The sequence below is a fragment of the Pleurodeles waltl genome, chromosome 7, assembly GCF_031143425.1.
Source record: "Pleurodeles waltl isolate 20211129_DDA chromosome 7, aPleWal1.hap1.20221129, whole genome shotgun sequence".
NCBI classification, from domain to species: Eukaryota; Metazoa; Chordata; class Amphibia; order Caudata; family Salamandridae; genus Pleurodeles; species Pleurodeles waltl.
In genome coordinates, this window is record NC_090446.1 from 179,137,560 (window position 1) to 179,150,136 (window position 12,577).

General features: G+C 42.7%; 1 protein-coding gene across 2 annotated transcripts in view; it reads left to right on the forward strand.

Annotated features, from left to right (window-relative positions):
- Window positions 1-9,269, forward strand: part of LOC138303936 (lysosomal protective protein-like) — an 86,338-nt gene extending 77,069 nt beyond the window's left edge. The window contains exons 15-16 of one of the 2 annotated variants that reach the window (XR_011205470.1): window positions 8,056-8,425; window positions 8,924-9,269. Coding sequence is in view for 1 of the 2 variants with exons in the window: in XM_069243510.1 (XP_069099611.1) it covers window positions 8,056-8,139 (84 nt within the window). In the remaining variant the exon portion in view is untranslated. Of the gene's footprint in view, window positions 1-8,055 lie in introns of both variants that reach the window. The other variant, XM_069243510.1, reaches the window with a different exon arrangement.
- The last annotated feature ends 3,308 nt before the right edge of the window (window positions 9,270-12,577 follow it).

A 12,577-nucleotide genomic window follows, 5' to 3' on the forward strand; every position in this document is an offset into this window, starting at 1 on the left:
ACAAGTGGAGAAGTGTGGCACAATGGTTAGAGCGGCAGACCCTGAAGCAGAGATCTGGCTCAAGACCAGGGTTCAAGTCCCGCTTCGGCAGGTCTTGGGCTCAATTCCCTTGGACCAGATAATTCTCGCCTCGGTGCCTGATCTAATTAATGGGTCCAACTCTGGGCAATAGCTTGCTTAATCTCCACAATGGCCCCAACAGCGCTTGGATGCCTGGCTTCACCCTGGGGGTGCCCAGGAGTGGGTGCCTCACAGGGAAAAGCCAGGAGGGGTTCCATAGCGGTATGAGTACAGCGCCTTGAGACCCTAACGGGTGAGTAGTGCGCTATACAAGTGCAAAGTTTACGTTTACAACCAAAGATGCCAGTACGTTAGACTTCTCAGCCCTTCTGGGGAGTGATGACTTTTGTAGAACTTGTGCATTTTAAGGCTCCACTCAAACCATTGCGTTCATGTGTCTTGGTTCTACAGTCCTTATAGCAAAATTCTAACTTCATCCACTGTGATCTTCTTCCAATAATAATATTTGCTGTGTGGTCAGCTGTGATGATCAACAGCCTTACATGGAGTTAATCAAGTCATCAGTTCTGTAGTTTGATTTTGAATCAAAACATTTCTGAAAATGTCTGGTAAAAGTGTTGGTAATTGTCACATCACCAGTTGTCCTCTTGTCTTGTCTATATCAATTTTCCTTTCAGCAATATGATTCAAATTGTTCTCCCTTTTACTTAACCATCCTAGCAGCTTCCCAGCCTTATTGCCTACTTCTGACTACCGTTTTCCCAATTCCTCCAAGAGCACTGGTGCCACAACCCTCACCCTTTACACAATTGGCCATGCATACCCACAGTTCCCCCTCTGTACATTAGATGCTGCGCATTGCGCCCATGATTCTTTTTTTAGACAATGGATGAGAAGATCCAACAAGATGCACGATGTGCTATGTCAGTGGTTGGGCCACTCCTCACTGGCTCATTCTGTCTTTCTGAACAAAGCACCACTCCGATCCATGTCTTAACTGCACCCCATTTGTGTCCATTGCCCCCAGCATCTTAACAGGATTTATAAACAAGATTTACGGATGATTCACCTGCAAGCCTAGGTGGTTCACCAGGATGTGGACATCTTTGTGTGGCCTCAAGCCCATCTAAACGAATTCTTGAGAAGAGGGTGTTGAGCAGGGGTGGGATCCGTGATGTTGAACACTGCCCACTACTGAAAAGGCTTAAATGTGTCAGAACGTGTCTGGTGATACTTGTTTTCATTACCAAGGAGACCTGGCCTTGTAATTTGGGCCAAGGCTGATTTGCATATGGCTAGTGCCCTTCTGAATTTGTATGCTGGGCAAAATAAGGATAGAACTGAAATGTGGCCTGATGAGTTCCTAGTGTCTGAGATTCAAGCATTCCATCATCGCTTTTTTGTTTTCCTCAGTACGATGCCCTAAATGTGACAGTTGTGACCAGACATGGGTTACCTGTGTTGTGGTGTACAGGGGATTTAGCCTGGAGTTCAGGTTGTATTGCTCCTACTGGAGCAGGACCAATCTGGATTTACAGATGACTGGTTCCTGTCTGAGGAGGCATAGTGGCCAAGAAAACAATGAACAGGAATGTGGCACCAAATATTTAATTATGGATAAGATTCATTCAAGCATTCCACTGTTAATTTTTTGTTTTCTGCATAGATCCTGCAAGATGAGGGGATTCCGGTATAATATGGTCTATGGCACTGAGTGGTCCTATAGATTAACTTGTCTTGAGGGATGTTTTTGATTGCCCGTCACACCCCCACCCCAATGGAATCGTCTAGCAACTGCCTTTTCATTGATCTAACACACACATTTTTAGTTGTGTGATGATTCAGTAGTTGGCCAGGTTATCTATATGCACGCTAATTTTGTCTCTGTTTCCCTGAAGAAATGTAGATCGTGGTGCATTTCTCCATGAAATTGCTGATGGGTGGGTTTGGAGTGAAATCCGCCCTGCGCCTGATTTGATTAGAAAAAGTCTTTATTTCTGTTTCTTCATCTGTTGGTATTGTGGTGTATTTGGTGCCTGTGATTAACTTTATTCAGGATGAATTGAGTGTCTTTTTGATTTTGAGGTGTCAGGGAACCTGCATTGATGCCACTTATTCTCCTGTGTTCTGACCACACTTGCTATCCAATTTTTTTAATGATGTGGATACGTTGGCATGTGTATGAGCTGTGTTATGGAAGGGGTGGGTAAGGCCAGAGAGTAGGATGATGGCATCAGGATCTGATAAATTGTGCAATGTAGAAGGGGCGGGGTCCCAAAATGTGCTTCAAATCCAATACATTTTACATAGACTTTTGTATTTCACTTAGTGGCAAAACAGCTGAACAGATTGTAATGAAATTTCACAGCATTGTACATTACACTATGTAGGTGATTTTTGTTGCTATTGCAAGTGATTACATGAAGCGGGTAAATAATTATAAGGGTCAACCACTTAGTAATATCTGTGTAGCAAAATCCTACTAAAAGTATTGAGGAAGCCCAAGAAATAAACTAGACTGCATATGTGAAGTTTCAGATTTACTACATGAACAACTAAAATGCACATTTATGGTCACATGGTTATGTAAACCAGTAAACAAATACAATAGATAAAAAGAAAGAAATCACTTTAAATCTGATTGTCACTCTGTAGTTATAGTTAGTATTCACAAAGATAGGAATTCATCATGTTTTAGCTCCTTAGTAACGTTCCATCTGTTTGACGAATCACCAAAAAACATTTCCGACCTATAGCATTTTGTACATTTTGAGACTATATACATTTTTGTTGTGAATCTTTAAGGAGGTGCAAAGATTAAAAGGGAGGGAGGAATGTGTTTTTTCACCAACTCATTTTCCATAGACTATTGTATTTGACAAAGTGCAAAAACAGCTGAATGGATTTACGTGAAATGTGGCAGGATTACACATTATGGTGCACATATGATGTTTTTTCTGGTACTGCAGTTAAGTAGGGTAAGTATATTTTTAAGTTATAAGGCATTTAAACAGCCACTGAGGTACTTCCACTGAAATTCACAAAAGATTGTGATACTACCATGGTACATGGCCATAAAAATATTTTAAAATGTGTAACGATATATAAATACATTTCTTTATCAATTACTACTTTAATTCCTACTTACCTATATCTAAGGTCCTAACATTGAACGCAACCAAAGTGTAGTAAAAACAATAGCCATTACCCAATTACATACTGGCTTGATATCACCATGTACCATGGTACACTGGAAAGTTCCTGCAGTATACCATGGCCCAAAATATAACTAAGAACTAGCTGTATTATTGGATTGTGGTACGCTTGCATCACGCATGGTGTCGCATGGGCAATGCAATACTTAGGTCAGATTTACAAAGCAAGGCAAGGCCACCATGCACAGCCCTGCATCGATTGCTAAATCCGGAAAAATGCAAGGCAGCACAATTGTTGTTTGCCTCACTCTATACAGCATAGGCGGTCATTTTTAACATGGCGGTTCGGCCCGCCACATTATGAAATGAATGATGGACGCCAGCCGCAGCCGTCACCCACCGCCTAGCTGCGCTACCAGTCGGATAATGTTTCAAATGCCGCCAGCCTTTTCCTGGCGGGATATCTTGCCAGGAAAAGGCTGGCGGAGCGGGTGCCCCGGGGCACCCCTGGGGCCCCTGCACTGCCCATGCACTTTGCATGGGCAGTGCAGGGACCCCCGTGCAGGCCCCCGTCGCGCATGTCACTGCCCGATTTACGGGCAGTAACATGCGTGACGGGTGCTGCTGCACCCGCCGCACACCAACATTGGCGGCGGCCCTCAATGTTGCAGCCTTGTTCCCAGCTAGGCCAGCGGGCGGAGACACTGTCTCCGCCCTCCGGCCTGGCGGGGAAAACATTATACGGCCGGTGGGTTTTCCAGGAGGCTGGGGGTCGATGGAAAGACCGCCAGCCCGAACACAGCGGAAAATCCTGCTGTGTTCAAAATGACCGCCATAATCTACATCGCTCAAAATTCACATTCATTCATACACCATGTCACTGTACTACATTTTTCCACTCTATGCCACTCCATTCTGCTCCTTTTCACTGTACGAGATTCAACTCTAGCCCCACTCCACTCGGTTACACTGTACGCAACTCCACTGTACACCACTACACACACTGTATGCACCTCCACTTTACTCCACTCTGGTCTATGTCACTTCACTGTACGCCACTCTACTGGACACTACACCTCTATACGCTATTCCAGTCTATGCCATTCAACTATATGCCACTCCACTGTATGCTATTCCATTGGTTACCACTTCACTCTTCAACACTCCACTGTCACTATTCCACTGTATGCCACTCCACTGTACGCTACTCCACTCTACACTATTCCAGTGTCTGGCACTCCACTCAGTGCCACTTCATTCTACACTATTCCATTAGATGCCACTTCAATGTATGCCACTACTTTGTTTGCTATTACACTGTACCCACTCCACTGTATGCCACTCCAGTCTATACCATTCCACTGTAGGCCACTCCACTGGCGCTATTTTACTCTACATAATTATACTCTATGCTACTCTACTGTACAACTCTCTATTCTACGCAACTCCACACATTGCTATTACACTGTAAACCCTCTGTTCTATGTCAGTCCACTGTACGCAGTGCCACTTCAATGTATGCCACTCCGCTATATTCTACTCCAGTATATGTGATTCTATTCTATGCCATTCTACTGTTTGCCAATCCACTCTATGATGTTTTACTGTACACCTCCACATTGTATGCCACTACACTATACTCTACAACACTTTATGCCACTCCATGTTATGTCACTCCATTCTGTGCTATTCAATTGGACGCCATTCCCTGTACATTACTCCACTGTATGCTATTATACTCTACCCCACTTCAGTGTACACCACTTTACTGAAGCCTCTGCCCTATACCCTACTTCACTGTACGCTTTTCGACTCTGCAACACTCCACTGTGAACACTCCACTATATGCTGTTCCACTTGTTCCAACCCACTGTACGCTACTCCACTTTAGGCCAGTCCAGTGTACACTGCTCCACTCTACTCAAATCCATTCTACTCTAGTCTATTGGCCGCCACTCTATGCCACTCCACTACAGGCTGTTCCACTCTACCCATTCAACTGTACACCACTTCACTCCACACCAATCCACAGTATGCCACTCCACTCTACGCTACTCCACTATATGCTGTTACACTCTGCAACCCCCCACAATATACCACTTCAATCTACATCACTTCACTGTATGCTGTTCCACTGTACCCTACTACACTATCTGCTATTACACTCTATGCCACTCCACTGTATGCCACTCCAGTCTACATTACCCCACTTTATGTCTCTCAACTGTACACTACTCCACTGTATGCTGTTCCACTCTATGCCAGTCCACTCTTTGCTATTTTACTTTATTCTATTGTACGCTACTCCACTCTCCTTCACTCTATAACTCCAGTGTACAAAACTATACTAAACTTTATGCCACTCTATTAGACTCTACTTTACTCTATCCCCGTACACTTTACTGTTGAAATTTGTACTCAACTCTATGCATGTACACTCTATTGTACAACACTCTACTCCACTCTGACAGTTTCCAAAATTGTACAACCCAGCACTCCACTCTGCTGTATGAGGCACGACTCCAATTTCCTCAACTCTACACTATGCTGCATCAATGTACGCCACCCAAGTCTATGCTAATCCACTGTATCCTACTCCTCTCTATGCCACTCCACTGTATAGTAGTCCACTGTATGCTATTCCACTGTATGCTACTCCACTTTAAGATAACCCACTCTATGCCAATACAGTGTGCGCCACTCGACTCTACGCCTCTCCACTGTATGACATGCTCCTTCAGTCTATATAACGTCCCTCTATAAAAGTCTACCACACTTTATGGCATGCTACAACATTCTATGCCACTCGATCCCTGTACACCCCACTGTCCAACTCTATAATCCACTCTTTGCCCATGCACTCCATTGTACAACACTGTGTTCCACTACGCAACACCTTTCTACATGAAACAGCACTCCATGCTACTGTACAAGACCCCACTCCAATTTATAGCAGTTTACTACCCACGCTACACCACTACAGTCCACGCCATTCTAATCTATGACACACCAATACATTCTGTTGTACGATTATACTCTGCTCTACTCCACTCTATTCAATTCTACAATACTCTTCTCTTTGATAATAGACTTTACAACACTCTGGTCCACTGTACTATGTAACACTCCACATAACAGTTCTCCATTTGTGACACTCGACTCTACAATTTTAAACACATTTTCATTAAAAAAAAAAAAATCCCTATACTAACCAAGCTTAAACTACACACACTTTAAAATTATGCAGGTATAGTTATCATTTTTGTTTGCAATTTATCCACCACCTTCAAATTATAGCAAGTAGCACACCTCTTTACACACTCTTTTCAGTCTGCTAATCAGACAACGCTAACTATAACTTGCAGTCAACGACACTCCACTTTACAACACTCAGCTCGACTCTTTGACACACCACTACACTGCACAGCATGCAACTTCACTCTGCAATACTCCATGATAGGACGCACCACACCACTCCACTGCATACCACTTTACTCAACTGTACATTACCTCACTCTACTTGACTACACTCTATTCCACTCTGCAATACTCCACTCTACAACTGTGGACTCTACGACACTCTCCTTCACTGTACTGTGCTCCACTCCACTTTATGACACTCCAAAGAATGACACTCCACACTGTGATTTGAAACACATTTTTATTAAAAAATAAAAACCATTAACATACAATGAAAAAAACTAAGATTAAGGATAAGTTATGATTAGAAATACCTTATGTATGTTTTCTATACAAACCCAAAGTAAAATACACAAACATTATAAATTATAAAGTTATAATTATAACTTCAATTTAATAATTTATGCACCACCTTCAAATTACTGTTGTGCACTTCCGAAAACAGTCGTCACTTCACTCGCCTCACTACATTAACAATAACTCATGCTTTTTATATGCACCAGTAATACTCATGTTTACTACATCATTTACAGCATGTGACATCATAGCATTCATAACACTTATAACTTCTTAAATGGCATCATTCGTCCCAACACAGTATGGGAGCATGGCAGAGTGCTGAGTTATAATTAGAGTTGTCTGGTTAGCGATCTGAAAAGAGTGTGTAACGAGGTGCGCTACTCGTACTAATTTGAAGGTGATGGCTAAATTGTAAACAAAAATTATAATGATAACTATGGGCCTGATTACGACCTTGGTGGAGGGGCTTACTCAGTCCCAAATGTGATGGATATCCCGCTGCTGTGTTGCAAGTTCCATAGGATATAATTGAACTTGCAATATGGCTGGCGAGATAGTTGTCACATTTGGGACGGGTTTATCCCCTCCGCCAAGGTCGTAATCAGACCCTATATGTTTTACAGTTTGTAAAGTGAATGCACCTCCTATAAGTGTCCAACAGTATCTGGTGGGCTGGGCTTGTTTCAGTACGCCTACCAATGGTGCTATGTGGAGGACTACCCTGCTACCCACAGGCAGAAATATGTATTCACTAATAACATGATAAATCCAAACATTACAACCACAGCACTCAGTTCAGTCGAACAGTAGAGAATCGTGAGGTCAAATGAGTTTCAGACCAATTTGTCTTGTGTTTCAAAATCTTTTTTTATTGCAAAATCTCAGTCCAATTCATATTCAAATACAATTCTTCATTTCAGTTGTTCATATTCAACAGCCCTATATGTTTTGCAGTTTGTGCAGTTTAATGTTGGTTTGTGCAGGGAAAAAAGTTTTCCTAACTAAAATGAAGACTTAACCTTTGTATTTTTCATTGAATATATATATATGTGTGTGTGTATAAATACAAACATGCACATACGCCTTGTATTTAAGATATATATATGTGTGTGCTGTTTTTCAAAACCTTTTATTAAATTATGGTTTACTTTGTTCCCAGGGAGCTGGTCACATGGTGCCAATAGATAAACCAAAAGCCGCATTTACAGTTTTCAGTCGTTTCATCAAGAAGCAGCCATTCTAAAGAGGAGAAGATGATGGAGTACAGCTGGTGGCACTTGAGGAACCTCTGATCTGCCTTTCACTCCTACTTCCTGACTTTGCTTTTTTGTGATGTGCCATGTTATAAACACAGGAATTTACTGGCAGCAGAGGATATTGTTTTAACCACTTAATGTGCATCTTTCTCACTATTCACAGACCTTCTCTCATTGCAGTGCAGTGGCTCTCAGGGTAACTACTACATGATGTGTTAAGGAAAAAAAGATGCATGTTTTGGGTCCAGCTACAGTGAGCAGCAGTCCTCAAAGGTAGGCGTTTTTCATAAGGCTTTGAACTACCTGAACAATAGCCTTGATTGACAACTTATATAAAAGGGTTGAATTATGGGTATCTACATCTGCCTGACTTTGTCGTTCTTGCACTGAGCGTTAACATCTAGCTGGAAAAGACCTTTTTTATGAGTAACTCTTCAGAAGTTCTTAGTGTTGATTTAAGGTCTACCTCACTTGATGCCTTTCCCTCTTGTTTGTTTTGCTTTTATGGTGCAAGGGATGCTGGGGGCTTTGGAAGCTTCGAGAAGTCTGCCTCCAGGTTATATATTGCACTTGCTCAAAGGGTGAAATGTTGTATGTCATGAGGTGCTAGTCTTCTTATTTACCCTTAGTATGGTCATGGCTTTGATCTGGAATTTAGGTGGCTTCAGGAGGAGTTGTGGGTGAAAAGGAGCTGCTATGCTATTGGAGCAAATGCTGGCAAACTCCTTCTGTGTAGTTTGATTGCACCTAATTTTCTCTTTATTTCTGCAGTGCCTAATCTTCGGTCTCCCTTCTTCACTGCCCCTTTCCAGCCACAAACATTCCTCCTGCTCACAGGAAGGGGCGGTCACTTGAATCCAATGGATTTTTGAGTGTTGATGTCAGTTGGTGTGGATTTTTCCTGAAAAAGAAAAATGCGCTTACATTCTGGGATTAATGCTTGGGTTAAATGAGTTTGTTATGGGTGAAGAATTGCAAGAAGATGGGAAAAACAAGCTTGGTCTCAAATAGCAGGACTCTATTTTATTGAGATTTGTACATCCTCTAATCATGTTTCAATGTATATTTTGAATATTATGAGTAAATAAAATTCAAGGTATGTGTGGCCGTAGATACATAGGCTGTCTATACTTCTGTCATCTCATGGTGGTCTGCATGTGTGCCAGTTATTTTTCTTTGAAGAATTCTTTCGAGTCACGAGTTTCGGTGACGACTCGCCTTGCTGGTAATGTGAATGGGCATTGAATCTATTGTTGGATTGTTTTCTTTCCGCTGTTTGATTTGGCTGTGTGCTTCTGTGCTGTGGATCAAGACTGTCATCAGAACTCTCTTTTGGTTTCCATTGGTGTTCCTGACCATCGGTATTCTTGTTTTGAATGCATATCCCTTTCTTTAATTTGTATCTGGTTGAAGAATCCACCTCCACAGGGTGATCCTCGGATACATGTCACCGCACGGGGTCCTTGCCTTTAGAGGTCTTTGTTTCTTTGGCCTTTGAATTGTTCCATGAAATGACTTTGTCCTCAATGTCATTTTAAATATCCGCAGACCAGCCTTCATCTGGTCTTTAATCTTTGTATTTTTCCAAAGAACAACAAGCTTGTGTGTGACGCCTGTCACTTGTTCAGATCTAAGAAGACCCTTTGTGATCGCTGGGCCCAACTTTTAGAGATGTCCCACAGAGGCAGCAAAGATCTGGTGCACCTCTTTGGTGCTGAAGAGCATCCGGAACACCATGCTGAGGCATCTGAGCTGATGAAGAAGTGTTCTCTCCAGAGGACAGCAACAGCTCTGACCTGGAAATTGTGGACTTACCAGCTGCACAAAAATGTGTGTGTGCAAAACAATATCCCTTCCCCCTGGAAAATTTGCTCAGCCACCTAAAGCTGCCATGCAAAAGACAGCTCTCCTTCGAGGAAGAACTGGATGAAGCGCTAGTCGCTAAAGCAAGAAAAAAAGTGGACAAGGCCACCATCCCATTCCTGAACCTCCATCACCAGCCTATGCAGGGCCAACTTCCCCACACTCCTCACATGGAGAACGTCCTTCCATACAAACCACAGGGGTTGCCACTTGTATTCCAAGGGAAATTAGAGGGTGTCGAAGCAACCCCCTATCACCACAGCTAGACCTCTGGAACACTTACGACCCTGAGGCCCCAGCAGACACTGACCCTGACCTGTACCCTGCTCATCTATCCTCACCAGATGATTCTTTGACTTGCCTAGAGCTAGATGCTTGAGCTGCAGCTTATCATAAGGTTCCTCTCCACTGGGTTCCTATAGAGGACATTTTTTAATTTGTAACACGCTCCTCTATGCAACGCAATACACAGTCCCTTCCTATGCAAAAGGGTATGTTGAGACACACTGGGGATACCTTTCAAGACTCTGTCCATGCACAGGTGATTACTCCCTCTGTAGACAAAAAATCTAAAGCATCCCCTTCTGACACATTTTACATTCAAGGTCAGCTTACACCAGACCTTCTTGTTGTCCATACAACTAGAAAAACTGGTAACTCCCATAGAATAGGAGAAGCCTTCTGATAAAGAGAGCAGGATATTAGATGCAGTGGGGAAGAGAGTTTTAGCGGCACAATCTGCTAACCACTGATGGAGTGCTAATTTTGTAGGCCTCTTAGGAAGGTATGATAGAGCTACATGGGATGAAATGTAGGAGTAACTCCCTGAAGAACGCCGTAAAAGAGGGCATGTGTTAGTATCTGATGGAAAATTGATTTCAAACACTACCATAAGATGTGAACTTATTGCCGCCAACACAGCTGCTCAAGTCTCCTTAGACGCCACACATGACTGCACATATCAGCCTTTAAGCTAGATGTGCAACAGAACTTGTTGGCTCTCTCATTTGATGAAGAACATCTCTTTGGGCTTCAATTAGATCAGATACCAGAAAAAATAAAAAAAGGTCAATGAGACTGCAAAGGCAATGGGTGCACTTAAAAAATAAACTTTTTGCAGTTCTTTTCGACGTACACCTTTTCGTGGAGGCTCCAAACAGCTTTCCCCTGAAACCTCCAAAACATACAATTACCCGCAGAACCAGACAGCCTCAGGTAGAGATTATTTTAGAGGCTCCTACAGTAGAAATATTTCAAGAGGGAAAGGCGAAAATTCCTTCCCAGAAGCTGCCTCTTCCACATCTACCAAACCCTGACTAACCACTTATGACCCCAAATCACAAAACACCTGTAGGGGGTCACTTGCAGCAGTCTCTACCCATTTGACAGAACATCACATCCGAACAGTGGGTACTGGACATTATACAAAAGGTTATTGCCTGGAGTTAATTACTACACCTCCAACAATACCACCCAGAAACACAAACTCTGACCGCAGACAAAAAACTGCTCACAGAAGAGGTACAATCTCTCCTTCTCAAAGGCATCATCAAAGTAGTTCCAACTCAACAACATGGTTTGGGAGTGTACGCCATATACTTTCTAATACCCAAAAAGACAGCTCTCTGAGGCTTATGCTTGACCTAAGTCCTCTAAACTAATTAATTTGTTCAGAACATTTCCATATGGTCACCCTTCAAGATGTCATACCTCCTCTACAGCAGGACGACTTTATAACCTGAAAGATGCATACTTTCACATACCTGTGCACCCAGCGTATCAATGTTATCTCAGTGTTTGCCACTGGCCACAAACCTATCAGTTAAAGGTATTCCCCTTTGGAGTCACTAGAGCTCCCCCAGTGTTCACAAAGTGCCTTGCCATAGTAGTGTCTCACCTACGAAGGCAGGGCATTCACGCCTTCCCATAGCTGGATGACTGGCTCATCAAAAGTTCCATCCATCAATTATGTAGCAAACACACTCAAGCCACTTTACATTTACACAAGTTGGAATTCACAACCAGTATTGCAAAATTCTACCTCCAGCCACAACAAATTCAATCACACTTAGGAGCAATACTCAATTCAGAAAAAAGGCCTGGCTTATCCCAAAGTGGCAAGACTACAGTCTTTTCAGACACTGTTTCTGCAATTTCAACCAGCCTGCTAGGCTACAGACAGAACAGTTCCACATCTTCTAGGCATGATGGCCTCCTGCATTGCGATAGTGCCTCATTCATGACTTCACATGCGTCCGTTGTAGGAATGTCTAGCACAACTGTGGTCTCCAGCACAGAGTCACTGGGTAAATCTAATGTTGGTCAGCTATAAAACTTATCACACTCTCATGTGATAGATCAACAAAAACTTGTTACAGGGGTGGACTTTTCTCGACCCAATTCCACAGCATAACATCACAACGGATGCTCCTTTCATGAGATGGGGGCACATTTAAAAACTTTGACCATCCAAAGACACTGAAAAGCCAAATACAGGCCTTTCACATTAATTACTTAGAGCTCCTAGCAGTTCTATTTGCGTTGAAAGCATTTCTTCCCCAC